The sequence below is a fragment of the Xylaria bambusicola genome (genome assembly GCF_022495145.1).
Source record: "Xylaria bambusicola strain CBS 139988 unplaced genomic scaffold F5B22scaffold_59, whole genome shotgun sequence".
In the NCBI taxonomy this organism is placed as follows: Eukaryota; Fungi; Ascomycota; class Sordariomycetes; order Xylariales; family Xylariaceae; genus Xylaria; species Xylaria bambusicola.
The window spans coordinates 82,565-96,723 of record NW_025953612.1 but is presented as its reverse complement, the minus strand read 5'-3'; the positions used below and the strand labels follow the sequence as shown (position 1 = coordinate 96,723).

The window sequence follows — 14,159 nt, the reverse complement described above, 5'->3', positions numbered from 1 at the left end:
ATGCTTTGGTGGCTAGTGGGTAGCCCCTTATAGGGGTAAGTGGGGGATGGGTTTGGAAGGTTCAGGGGACTTGGACTGCCTAAGTTTAGTGAGGTTAGTGAGGCGAGTGCCAAGGTTAGGCAGGTCAGCCTAGGGAGAGGAGGTGTTGGTTTTAGGGGTGGGCCTACCTGCCAGGCCAGTCACCCAGTCACACATGTGAAGATGCAAAGGAAACCAACAATCTCTTGAACAGTATGCACTATATATTTTGTACAGTAGTAGTATTGCTGCCTGGAGGGAGGATGCCAGTCTTGTCCCAGGCTTCAATCAGCCTGTCTGGAATGAATAAGTAGCGTAGCGCACTGTAACAAAATCGTGTAAGACATGCCCTGCTCTATGCGCTACGACCGACAATTTTAAAGCGATGGCGCCTTACACTAGCACCTCTATATGTCTAGCTTTCGCCACTATTGCACGCCATGTCAGAAAGACTCCGGCTCCCCAGCAAGACAACAACATATACTCAACTCGCCGAAGCATCACGTCTGCTCCGACTGCTCCGACTGCTCCCTCGTCACATTGCTACTTGATATACAGAAGACTGAGATGCAACACCTAAAATCGGCAGAGTTCATGCAGGCCTTCAACCTACGTTATTTTTGGATCGACTAGGAGTGCCTTGTGCAAGATGGTGAGGAGAAGACAATAGCAATCCAAACGATGGATTTAGTCTACGGCCGTAGCAGTCATTCAGTCAGCTTGCTGTACCAGCCCATCATGTCGATCGCAGAACTTAAGTTGCTGGCAGGGCTTATGAAAGGGGGGTTTGTTGTTAAATCCGGATCTGAATTCAAGTTGTCGCTCGAGTTACCGCGCGAGAGCGCGTGCAAGATTCTCGAACTCCTGGGAGCGATAGTTCTTAACTTGACTAGGTTCCATGAGGCCGTAACTGCCTTCTGTTTATCGTTCGACCCCCCCTGATGGCCTGATCAAAGCAAAAGAGATTGTGCTTGAGCGAGCGAGAAAATTTACTCTTCTTTTAGAGAAGCCCGGTGTCTATGGCCGTGATCTAGCAACAAGGTCCATGTCCCCCTTTATTATTGCAGACATCGAAAAGAGACAGGTGAAGGATCCGTTGGATCGCCTTCCCATCATCGCAAACTGCCGTCAATACCCCATTCGCCTCTACCAGAGAGCTCGCGAAAAGGGGCCGCAGCGTTAGCCTCGCCATCCTGGCTTTATTTCTCTTGAATGCGGATATACTTTATAACGGGCCAGATAATAAGAACCGTGCCTCGGATGCGCATGATATCACCAGCTTCTTGGACGTGGCATTTTTATATGCAATCAGCCCGGGCCGGAGGGTTTGCCGGATTATGTTTTTACGGCTTCACGAGAGAAGGAGGCCGATGATAGTAGCGCCCATTCCTACTATAAGTGTTTGGATGGACTATTTAAAGATATAAATCGGCTCGATCGTTCGCTCAGGAGTCAGATAAAGCTCATAGGTTATAGGAAGGGCCAACTGCTAGAACAAATACTCTTCGGTAATATATGTTTCGATTGTGTATACATGATCTGTACCGGGTATGGGTTTAAAGTAGACTTGGAAATCATGGAATGATCGCGATCGCAGGAATCATAGTTTAATGAGGCAGCCAGTCAATTGAGGGTGTATTATTTTGTATTGTTATTAGAGCATCTCCTGCTGTGCCCCTGAGGTGTGTCGTGGTAAACAGTGTGACGGGTTCTCAGGGGGTAGAGCAGACCCTGCTCACCCCTGGTACCTCCCCTTAGAGTGCTAGCTAGCCACCCTCACTATGGAGCTCAAAAAATCTTTTAATAGTCCAGTCGAAGACGTGATCATATTCGAAACCCTTGGACCTAAAGTGATTGTGAAAAAGGTTACGAAGATACCGATAATTAGGCTTGTCTCGAGGATCCAGCGATCGAGTGTAGTTGATGTACTTAGCAAACTCGGTCGGCAGCAAGTCTTGGCAAAGCTCTTCGCCCGAGAAACTCATTTTCTTTTGTTTTATGAGCTCAAGCTTTTCCTCCTCCGTTGCAGCCTTTAAACCTTGCCACGGTAGAGACCCACGAGCGAAGTATACAAACATGTATCCTAAGGATTCCAGGTCGTCTCCCCATGATTGGTCTTTGGCTATATTAGTAGAAATAGCTATATCGAATTCTTCTGGAGTACTTACGGCGGCCTTTATGATTGTTGATACTGGCATAACAACTGGTTCCGCCAAACGGGAGGCCCCGGAGGCGTAGGTACATCTCCTCACCAGAGAACTCTTTGGCCACGCCAAAGTCAACGGTATACAAGATGTTTCCCTGCCTGCCGGTGCCTAGCAGGAAATTATCCGGCTTGATGTCCCGATGAATGTAGCGCCGGTGGATGTGCTCGATCCGGCGAATGGCTTGGTCAGCGATCAGGAGAATGGTTTTAAGCGAGAATCTTCTGTTGCAATAGTTGAAAAGGTCCTCGAGTGACGGCCCTAAAAGTTCCATCACGAGCACATTATATTCTACCTCTTGTTCAAACCAATATACCGACGGAACCCCAACCTTTCCGGCTAGCTCTCGGTATATTTCTTCCTCGCCCTTTAATGCTCTAGGGTCTTCCCGGTTTTCTCCGAGCTTGATTGCAACCTTGTTACCATTGCGCATATCGGTTCCTTTAACAGTCAGCCTTGGGACTAAAATTTGGGAAATTAGTTGGGGCGATGGACCAGAGAAGACCTTGCCAAAGCCTCCTTCACCGATCTTGTAATCAATACGGTATCTATTATCAATAATAATGTCCTAGGTAAGCTTAAGGTAAGTATACATAGTAGAAAGTATAGAATAGGTTATCTACCTTCATTTTATATAATTTACTAGTTACCGATAATGGCGAAGGCTGGGTTGTAAAGCATTTAATTTTTCTTTTTGCTATTAGATGACTGGGCAGTAAGGCGCTTAAATTTAGCTTAAACCCTTTTATTTTATATATATGTTTATAGAAACAATCGCATTTTAGATTTTAAGGCATTTGTTTGATTTGATTCGCTTTCTTTGTAATTAAAATATCTGTCGTAAAAGGGAAAACAGGAATTAAGTAGAAATGACGCGAACGGCTATACTTAATGAATAATACAAAAGACTAATAAACAAAGCAGAACAAAAACAACAGGGCTTACAGCTACTTTTATAAGTTGAGACATCACCATTCACCAAATATTAGTTCTAAAACACTAGTTAAATCTCTGCTTATAATAACTTGGCCAAGCGCCGGCAATTATTAGTCCAGATGTTACTGCTAAGAAATAATCCTCAACCTTTACGAAAGGAAGAGAAACCTGCTTATCCGGCCCGACTACCACCCGCCTTTTGGGATAAATTGTCGGAGGTTCCTCTAACTAAAAACGCCTTACGAGAGCTGGAGAGAAGAAAGCCTCACCAACCTGGTACACAACCTAACACTGCGCAGCATCTCGACGAGCATAGCCCAACTGAAAGAGAACGGATCAAACGCTTTGCGAGAATAGGAGGTCCCGATCTATCTCATTTACGAGGAGTAGGTTTTAACTTTTATCTGCTTCCCCAATTACAAAGCCTGATATACTTGGTTGCCTAGTGCCGTTATAAGCCTAGCATTATGCTCGATTCAGGCATGGGCGATAGGCGATCCCATCTCGGCCGTCAAAAACGTCCCTCGGCTTCCGCTTCGGAAAGCACCCCTACGGTACCACCAACGAGCACTAAGAAAACTAGCCCGTACGATCGGGCCTTTCAACAGCTTCTTATCGACCATGGAATTTACCCCGACAATTATGAATATCCTAGCGGGCAGGTATTACCTCCACCTGAAAACTTGGAAGAGATTATGCAAACAATAGTGAAACCGCAGCCTTCTCTATCCCCTTCGCGCTTTACCCGAGAGGATTTTGAACAATTCAAACGAGCAAATGCACGTGCGCGTAAAGAGTGGCAGGTTATATCCGACGTCATACCTATCATCGAAGGTAAGGTGATGGATAGCAGCTACGTTTCTGGGCAGGTCCCATTTACAAACCTTGAGGATCCAACGGGTGGCTTACTTGTACCTGGCAATCCCGACCGTTATTATGGCGCCCGTCCTGAACAGCTCGATCGAGAAGTTCGAATACAACTAAATAAACACATTGTGCCATCGACGCAGCATGATCTCCCTATCGTACCCAACTTTTTCCTGAATGTAAAAGGCCCAGGTGGAACCCCAGAAGTAGCTGAGCATCAAGCATGCTACGACGGCGCGCTAGGAGCAAGGGGCATGAATAGCCTCCAGAGATATAGCGACCCGGAATGGGACGCTAATAACAAGGCATATACGTTAACATCGACATATCAAAAGGGCCATCTAAATATATACGCTATTTACCCACTATCACGAGCTAGCCTAGAGATGCCTCGCGAATATGCAATGATGCAGATCAACGCCTATGCTATAACTGGTAATATTGATAACTTTAGGATTGGAGTGGGTGCGTATCGCAATGCACGAGACTGGGCAAAGCAAAAAAGAGACGAGGCAATCCGAAGAGCAAATGAAACAGCGGCACGGAATAGACGCGACACATGACCGTTGTCTCATTACTGTAATTTTCATTTGGCACTGCCATCGATGCGAGTCCGCGGTTGAGCCTAACAGCAACTGCGAATGCGGCCACATTGGTGTCACCTGTCAGACAGGTTGGTCCCAGAGTGGATAGAAGGTCAGTCACAGTTAAGTAGGTAGGTAGAAGGGGGTAGTATAGGCGTCAATATTTACTGAATCCTGAACCCTCTAACCCTCGAAGGGGGGGGCCAACACCCCTTTATATAGCCAGTAGGTCTAATACAGCCACCCTTGGGGTCTATATGACTATATCACCTGACATCACTAGTGTACGCTATAAAACTAGTTACAAGTATTATTTAATACGATACTTATTGGCGGCAAACATGTATCGGCGATGGCTAGGGGAATTCTCTGTACTCCAGCTCACAAGACTTTGCTGCCAAACAGATTTAATGTCCCTTGTTATCACAACATAGCTCTGTCTCGACTGGACCCTTTTCATACTATCTTCCGTAGTACTCTTAGCCATAAAAATGAACGCCAAACTATAGGTGCTGTTCATCCTCCTTGTATAATCTAGTAACATAGCTACGATGGAAGGATTGCGGAGGGGAAACCGGAGAAGGAAGACCTAACGGAGAAAACCTTATGGGAATAACCTCATGTAACCAACCTAGCTAGAGCTTACTACGTCCTAGTACCCCAAGGGAGGTCAGAGTTGCGGCGGATAGACTGCCCTTCACGACGTTAAAAACTACAACAACAACAACAACAACAACAACCTCCCATCGATAACCACGAGTGACAGAGTTGGTGCTGGAATTCTCACCGCCGTGATAATCTTAACCTCTGCCCTATACCGCATTCACTCACTGCCCTGCTCTATTCGTTGTAGTAGCAACTACATTCATTCGACACCATCACACTTTGCGCAAGGATACCCCCTTTTTTCACGGACGCGAGAGGAGTAGTAGCCTGTCTTGCTGCTGCTCGAGTCCGAGGTCATGGGCGTTCGGCTTCTCTTGCATATCATTGTTGACCTTCTCCAAACTTTGCTTAAAACCTTGCTTGACTGTCTGGTCGTCCGTCTCGAGCGGCCTGAAGAGATTTGAATTCTGCAGCTCGGTTTCTGCATTCTCGCATGTGGAGTCATTCGGTGTAGTACTGAGGTGTTTAATCCGATCGGTAATCTAGACGTGAAGTTCCCGTACCTGTGATTGAATCAAATCTAATTGCGCGTTCACGAATTTGCGATCATTCTGTGCAGAAGTTCTAAGGTCGTGAAGTCGGCCTCTAAGTCCCCGTAGGGGTGGATCCTGCAGTTCGGTTCCCGCGTTCTCGGGTGTGGGACCATTCAGCATAGTAGTGAGGTGGTTATTTCGGGCCCCAAGTTCCCGCATTTTGATCACTAGGCCTGTTTGAAATTCGGCGGTAGACTCTCGAGAGTCTGCACTTGTGATGTGCCTGAGACGTTTTGTGGCGAGGCTATCAATAGGGTCTCTTTTCGCCCCTAAAGGGTTTGATCTCAATGTAGCCGACTCTATATGAACACTCGAGCTGGGTTCTAGAACACGGCTGCCGTTCTTGAGAATGTCGTTGTTGATCTTGTTACCAGGCTCCACATCAATCCCAGCCTGCGTACCCGACATATCTGGGGGCTTAGCGCCAGGCAGATCCTCAAGGTCAGGGTCGCGTGACAAGAAAATACCTTGTGCCCAGGGCTGCAAGTAGTATTTATTGATTTGCTTCCTGCATTCAATAAAATTGTGAAACAGTGATGTGTAGTTAGCAAGGGGCACGTAGTTACTACTGGAACGAGACTCAATCGTCCCCTCCTGCCCTGGGTGGAAGACTGTGTGGATATTCTGTGAATTCAGGCCGCACCAATAGCCCCGTGTCACATTTAGCGTATTGCGTGGGGAGAGCATCCAGTTGCTTTCCAGCTGGCTGATTACCATTTTCAGGTCGTGCGACTCTTCCTCCTTTGAATCGTCAAGCACCAAAACGGCTAGTAGGCCAGCGGGCGAATACAATCCAGGGGCTTTCCATTGGGACTGTCCTGCTCCAATCTTTTCATTTCCAGCTCTTGCCACCTCCAGGGCCACTGAATTTCTTGATAGAAGCCAGAATTTCGCGCATAACCTCGTCACCAGCAATATGCTTAAATCTGCAGGTAAAGTCCATAGGCATATATATACGGACAAAGAGATAAAACAACATCAGGGCATAGCCTTGGAGGGCAGCATGTCCCATTATCGCGGTTGCAAGTCTCAGGAACCAGTCACGATCGCTGTTATTTGTAGCGTAGAGCAATCTTTGGCTCAAAGTTCCCCCAATTGGCTGATCTTTGCATGGAAGCCAGACAGGTTCCAGAGTCCTCTCACAAGTACCGGTAGGCTCTGCATGAGACATTTTGACTTGTTTGTTTGCGAAGAATAGAGTCTAATAATGGTGAGAATGCTGTAAGATGGATGACTGATAAAGTAGTCTTGACTTGTAAGGTGACCTAGATAGTGAGAAAATTCGTAAGGAAGATGGCCGACTAAGAAGTTCGTAGGTTTGCCAGGGAAGGCTTAGAATGGAAGTAGCAAGGGATGTAAAGCAGTCTTCAGGCAGTCTTGCAGCAGAATTAGAGAAGACACTTGCAGTAGCCTACAGCCGATACGCAATCGTAGTAGTCGCAGGTTTATCCACTGCAGGTAGCCTTCGATTAACATCGCTGTCCCATCAAAGCCACGGCTGGAAATATGTTCAATACGTCTACCTATGGAGTCGACTCTGAGTGTAGGGTAGAAATAGAATGACGTCAAGGGCAGAACCGATTAGCATTCATATGGCTATATATCAATGGTAAGTCGTTAGTATTATGGTTGGCAAATGAGTATACTATTGGTCTACACACAAGTGTGTCATGAGATTTATATGACTTACATAAGGAGATCAGGTACCAGTACCTCATACACCTATATTCGACCGCTCGGCTTCAAAGGGGTGTAGTATGTCTCATTTCTTGTTACTACGTGTAATTATTCGGAATACAGATACTAAAGTCAGCGGCTTCTCTACTACCGTGAGTTCAGATTCTTTCGACAATGGGAGGCTGCAAGTTGCTATGCCCAGATAAAGAGGAAACGTCTATACCTATCAATAGGTAGGGTCTGACGTTCCTGCCAAGTTTACCCGGATTACATACCCGCATAGCTAGCATCATAGGAATCAACCGATTCGACGGCTAGGACGTACGGTCAAAGTTGCTGAAATATTGCGATAGTGCCAAAGTGGCATTAGCGTTGACTTTTGCATTTCATCAAAAGTGTGCCTCAACGTCTGGGACAGAAACAACCTACGTGTTGCTCGATTAGCTGATGATAATCAAGGTATACTCACTGTAATTGCCCAACATTGGTGCAGGTCGTAGAGCGAGCAATGCCCCATGCTAGCCAGTTAATTGTGCATCTTCATACGAGTGAAGCTGTCTCTGTAGTCAACCCCACACGACTCTGTAGTTCTGCGGTTGTCGGGCTGCCTCACGCGGCACCACCTAAAGATACAGTTCGTATACAATATACCACCAAAATAGCATCTTTCTAGCAGTGGCCCTTGTATCCAGCAATTGAGAATTGACCAACCCGGCACCTTTTCGATCGTGAACTAATTGCTTTCATCGAGATTAGAAACTGTTCATATTGCGTCATAAGGCTACATCGCATGCCATGCAATCTTTGGTAGTATACAATGTATAGATCATCCTAACAAATGATAGACAGATGGATCCTGAAGCCGGCATTGTCGGAATTTAGACGCAGACGCTATCCGGTCAGGGTCACTTACTGTCTCCTTATTCACTTCAACCTATTAGGATTGGTAATTGGTCACTTTATCGTTAAAAGGTGGCCTCACAGCGGCCTCGCAGGGGCCTCAAAGGCCTCAATTCTTGGTGTATTTCAATTGGTGCGCGCCACCCTCGAAGTTGCCTAAAATGGATGCGATTCGTCGTCACAATTCAATCTAGTTTCGACAACTGGGCTCTAGGCACGCTAGAAAGCTCCACAATGTGTCTCCTCTCGACATTTGGCCATTTACATGGAACGACTGAGTGTTGACAATATCCTAATTCAAGTTTGTCCGCAGAGAAGGTGGTGGTGTCCATGTATGAAGCTCTTTGGATATCTATCTAGTTGGTTTAATTGGGTAAGTTCTTGGCGGGATGTTCTCACCGGATATCTAAGTAGAGGTATGTCCATGGAGGGGTTACAAGGGGTTTCGCAATGCGCCAGCGCTTATAGCCGGTGGAAAATATTAAGACTTGTAGCCCGTCACCGTCATTGTGTTCCCATGTGTGTATATAAGGCCCTTTGAAAGTCTACTTAGTGAGCTAGAAGTCTTTCGTAATAATTGCACGAGCCTTTTGCCATGTTAAGAGATCAGTCCGCCTCGGTTTGACGACACCAGAGCCGATGTTCCGAAAATGTCCCGCGAGGTAACGTTGGCTTACATGTCCTGCACAAACAATCAGTGTTACTGTATGCAATAGTGGTACGTCTTGATTACTTTTCCCTTATCTAAAGGACGTCATGTACACCGTTGATTGGAGAATAACCAGAAGAAAGCTGATCCTGCAGCTTCATATTCTAATGGGAAGATTTCTGTTACATAAATGCAGCTGATATGCCAAGCATTTCTTCGACAGGAGAGGCTTGCCTTCATATGCCCTGAAGGCACATCTATGATAAGTCTAGACGAAGTTCGCATGAGCAACTCTAACAGCTCAGTCATACTAAAACGACTATCTAAGATGTAACAATGCGGGAATAATTTCTATATTCTATCTGGATTTATGCTGCATGTACTCATACGAAGAATTAGTGTAGCTGGAGAAACATTCGAAGAAAAAGAAGAACGTAAGAGAACTATGTATGAGAATTCAAGTCCCAAGTCTTACTCCACGCGATGGGATCTGTGTATATCTCGTGCCAATCGTGAGTGAGGTCAAGCTCAATCATTGCGCCCTACGTCGCCTTCTCACAAGTGTTAAGACGGACATGGTCAACATACATTCGCTTATCCAAGTAGTTCATCTTGCACTTGCAAGTGTAGTGGGGAAGACCGGGGTCATTCTTCTTGCAGGTATGAACATGCCGGAGATGATTGTCTTTGCGTATGCAACGTTTCCCGCATTGGCAATAGTAAGCACTCTCATGCCCTGTCGCATGTACAGTGCTCATGTGCCGCTTTAAGTCTTTCTCCAGGGTGAAGGAGACTGCATTTTGACAGGTACTGCATGGCCATGGACGTGTGTGAATTGCACTTGTGATAGTTTGTGACGGCAATCCCGTAGCCGGGGGGGACGGCACGGCAGGGATCATGCTTTCCGGGCCGCCTGGAAACCCTGCATCATTCGTGCCGCACGAGGCAAATGGGAAAACGTTCCGGGAATCAAAAGTCAAGACGTTCATCAATTGACGAGTCCGCATCACAGGGCTGCAACCCACGGAATTGAAGTGTTGATGGAATGTTACGTCACGAGCCTGTCCCACTGGCAAATCCTGATATTGGGATCGGACATGGCTGACGTCCATGCTACTAGTGGCGTAGGGGACGTTATCAGTCATGGGAATAGACACGACCGTCAAGTCATCGTTCGCTAAGGATTCCCAGTCATTTGAGTAATCACCGAATGTGATATCATTTTGGTTGATCCTTTCCGAGGGCACGGAATTCAACTTGCGGTTGGGACGCATTGTTCCTTGGTACCACGTGGGTATTCGGAGCGGGAGCGGGGCGGAAACATCCGCAGATTCGCGTGCGACGGGTGGGTGCGGGGAGGGCTACCGGTTTTTGTTAACGACGGTTCTACGTAACATGACATTGTTGAAATAACAAGCGAAGATTGCACACTCTTATGAATAGATGAATCATACCAGAAGAATCAAACCAAGTGCGTACTCTCTAAGTGAACCAAAGCCACGTTTCGATAAATAGTTTTAGAGACGAGATATCCCCTTAGTAGGACCATGGATAAGGACGTAATATAGGAGGAAAGTAACTCCAAAGAGACTTTAGTACTAAACGAAGATTTCCTTATTCGAAGAGAAGGCGTGAAGACCGTGAGGAACAAGCACAGTCCTTCGGAAATGGTCTTTACCAGTTTGTAATGTCCAGTGTTGTTGTTATATCCTGAAAGCTGACCTCATCAGGCCGCCTATGATATCTACGATACGGCCATTCCTCATATCACAAAAGACCGGTGAAGCTACATCTACAGCCCTCGGCGGCTGACCGGCTCCGAGAAAGAGGCTCCGAGGCTAGACATTCCTCATGACTTCTTGATATTTTCAGATCGTCCTATTACAGCTCTACGGTGAGTGGAAGCGGGATATGGAACTTCAGCCGAGTGCATCATGTGCAACAGATACAGGCGTTAACATGAGTTGGCATGTCATGTAACCCCCTCCCAGAACGTCAGTAAACGTCAGTTAAGACCTGAAACCGCAGGAATTCATAGAGAGCGCATCATGTGCATGATTCCTGCATTTCGGACATTGGTCCACTCAGCTGGAAGACTAATTCAAAATTGGATCATTCAGGTAGATCGTCCAATGTTCTTAACACTAAACGATTATTGCCCCTGCCCAATCAAACAGCTTCTGTCTGTTTCTCTTCTTCTATCCCATTGGCCTTGACAATGACATTCCCTATCTGCAATCGCCAACTGGGCGATATGAGGTGTGGGTGGGTAACAAGCATGCATGTAGCAGCCTTCAGTTTGTCTACCGGCTCTCGTCTTTAGCATTTAAGGATAGACTTACTAACTTATCATGTAAGGCCCTGTTACAACAATACCATCATCATCCATCCCAAGCTATCTCGACAATGCTTCTGGAACGCAAAGCAAGGCTTCGCTGAAGCCCAACATGACTAGCGGCCTAATCTAATACTATCTAGAACGCAGACAGTTGCCCAGGTCGCGGGCTACAAACTTCTGTCGAAGTTGCCTTGCCCATTTTGTCTTGGATGAGGCTGATGGACTTCGTAAGAGAGCATTCTGACCACGATGACTCAGAGCCCTCCACATTGTGGACCTGTCTTTACGCCTAGACTAGCTGCGCCAGCTATGTGACAGAGCCAAGAAAGGTTCCCGTCAGCGCGTCAGCGAAAATTTTGTAAAGATATCGAACTTGGCGGAGGCTTATCCTACTTGTCTCGGACCTGGCCACCTCAGTCTCATAACTGTCCTCGCAGAATAGTGGATACGGAGCGGTAGAACCGCACATTTCTGATTTGATATAGATGCATTGTTAAATAGAACTCTATCAGAGCGTGCAAGGGACCCGACACATCGGCCAGTTGTGTACACAGGGCTAACGCGGATGTCCCGGGCTGAACTAGTCATGTCTCACGACAAGCATTTCAATTCTTGCATTTCTGAGACACATCAGCGAATATCGGAGCTCAGTCTCGCGGACGAAACTACATATATGAACCTAAGCTAGCCCCGCAGAGCCATGAAAAGCCTTTGCTATTTAGACAAGCCACTTACCTGATTTCAACCCATCTTGATATACTAACTAATTACAATCATGACGACTATAATGAAGTCTCTTTTTCCAACCCACTCTGTATGCCGTGCTTTGCACATCGGGGTTGCTAGCCGCACATATCTTTATGCTTGTTCCGGACCCAGAGTCGATGGGAATCATCTTCATGTGGTCATTATGTATAGGGCTATGGATAATGGGTGATCTCCTGTTCAATTCCACCTTGCTGGAGTGTGATAGTCCATTGCGGAGCAAGACTACCTCTATAATCCAGTCAATACTATATGCATGGAGACTAGTGAGGAACAGATTCGTCGTTCAATTGCTCGTGTAGGTAAGGAACTATGTGATAACGAGCGATCTTTCATTAACTGAGTTGGGCAGGAATGAATTTCTGACTGAGGTCGAGATTATAGCTGCCATAATTCACATTTCACAGAGCCTCCAAAGAATCCATTTACAGTAGGCAATCATCGCTTATACTCTACTTACACCATATCTTGCCGTCAGCATAATGTCCAGAGTTCTGACCTTTAACCTGAGAGTCAAGTTCATCAGGGACAACACACTCGAATTCTTAACGCTGGATCAAATCCGCGAGGTGACTCAGTCATATAACATGAACAACCTCAGCCCGGAGTTGCAGCTGCAGACCAGACTCGCCGTCGCGGGCGCGTATTCTCAGCAAGTGTGGGCAATAATGTATGTTTCGACGGCATCCTATGCTCTATTATACCTACTTGTAGCGAGGCGGCCAAGACGGGCAGAGAGCCTTTCAAGCCCGCGGATATCGAAACACGGCCAAGAGTTTCCTTGAGCCCAGTGAATATTTGGACTGGGGCATTTGGACATCACACGATCGACTCCGATGGATAGATGGAACATTATTCAACTTCTGGATGATTTGTTAAACAGATGGGGGCTAAGCCCTAATAAAGGAGCAAGGCTAGTTCTGCAATTATCAGACTAATATAAACTGCGAACTAGCTGCGAATACAACAATTTATATATGATTCCCCGTCAAAACTACATCCATTATTGCTCAGCGTTTGTAATCTCTAGATACTTAGCGACGGACCTCCTACCTATGCGCTTTTTCAGTGCCTTCACATTCACCACTTCTGCTATTAACAACTGTGAAAGAAGTCTAAAGGCAACAACTCAGCTAACTTAGCACTTTCTTAACCTTTTTCCTCTCACAATCCTCTAGAGAAAATGCCTACATGGGTACAGTATAGGCAGCGGTCACATAGCGTGCCAGTAGACATTAGTGGCATACTGTACGGAGATTGAGGTCATATATATCCATCACCCTTAGTATTGGCCTATCGTGCCAAGCCTGATGTATATTTGCTACCCGAAGCTGCGTATGGGGAAGATGAAAATCAAATGCTAGCACTTTGCACTCAATCGGAACTGCAGATTTAGCAAAAAAAAAAAAAAAAGAATCGAACGCAGAATTAGTCTCATTCTAATAAAGGATACCAAATGCACAGGTAGTAACGACAGGATTCTCATCTACCTAGGAACGTATACATATATGTATACACGTAGCTATCAGTTAAATGCCAAGCACTCTGGATACAATGCAGCATGCTTTTCACATGTTATGCTAGAGGTTGTTTAATCGCCAGTGCAGCTATGTCGAGGTAAAACTATACCCACGAGAATCCCCAAAAGTATCTATCAAGTTCAGGTGGAAAATGAAGAGGTCAAATTTTCGTAAAAACGGCAGTGTGATGATGAATCCCTATCTGTTCAACTGCAGCGGTATTTGGTATTTGTACAGGCATATACGTGTCCTATAGGTATGTAGGTAAGGTTAAATTTAGCTACTGAGCTCGATGCGACTATGAAGCACAAGAAAGCTTGTTTTTCCACCATGGCCAATGCCCAGATCAATCCATTCTTCTATTCCAGCAGGATCCAAAGACAGTCAGAGTGATATAGTCTTGCGTCATCTGCCGCCAAGTCTACTAAGTAAGCGTAGGTAGTGTCTATATCTGGAAGAACCCGACCAGCTCTGGGGATCGTGGGTCTGTGCTGGGGAATAG

The 14,159-nt window shown here is 46.1% G+C and overlaps 4 protein-coding genes across 4 annotated transcripts; 1 reads left to right on the top strand and 3 right to left on the bottom strand.

Moving 5' to 3' along the window:
• Positions 1–1,596: 1,596 nt before the first annotated feature.
• F5B22DRAFT_660372 (casein kinase I isoform delta) lies at positions 1,597–2,655 on the bottom strand (the record flags this gene model as incomplete). The annotated part of the gene is made up of 2 exons (XM_047980276.1): positions 1,597–2,134; positions 2,187–2,655. The coding sequence occupies 2 exons, from the start codon at positions 2,653–2,655 to the stop codon at positions 1,785–1,787; spliced, it is 819 nt and encodes a 272-aa protein (XP_047826530.1). The 3' UTR covers positions 1,597–1,784.
• Positions 2,656–3,277: 622 nt separating this feature from the next.
• Positions 3,278–4,782, top strand: F5B22DRAFT_660367 (uncharacterized protein; the record flags this gene model as incomplete). The annotated part of the gene is made up of 2 exons (XM_047980275.1): positions 3,278–3,548; positions 3,639–4,782. The coding sequence occupies 2 exons, from the start codon at positions 3,278–3,280 to the stop codon at positions 4,586–4,588; spliced, it is 1,221 nt and encodes a 406-aa protein (XP_047826529.1). The 3' UTR covers positions 4,589–4,782.
• A 735-nt stretch (positions 4,783–5,517) lies between these two features.
• F5B22DRAFT_650849 (uncharacterized protein) lies at positions 5,518–6,979 on the bottom strand (the record flags this gene model as incomplete). Its single annotated transcript, XM_047979373.1, has 3 exons — positions 5,518–5,703; positions 5,779–6,671; positions 6,766–6,979. The coding sequence occupies 3 exons, from the start codon at positions 6,977–6,979 to the stop codon at positions 5,518–5,520; spliced, it is 1,293 nt and encodes a 430-aa protein (XP_047826528.1).
• A 2,597-nt stretch (positions 6,980–9,576) lies between these two features.
• On the bottom strand, positions 9,577–10,308 carry F5B22DRAFT_660364 (uncharacterized protein; the record flags this gene model as incomplete). Its single annotated transcript, XM_047980274.1, has 1 exon — positions 9,577–10,308. One exon carries the CDS (start codon positions 10,306–10,308, stop codon positions 9,577–9,579), a length of 732 nt encoding a protein of 243 aa, XP_047826527.1.
• Between the last annotated feature and the right edge of the window lie 3,851 nt (positions 10,309–14,159).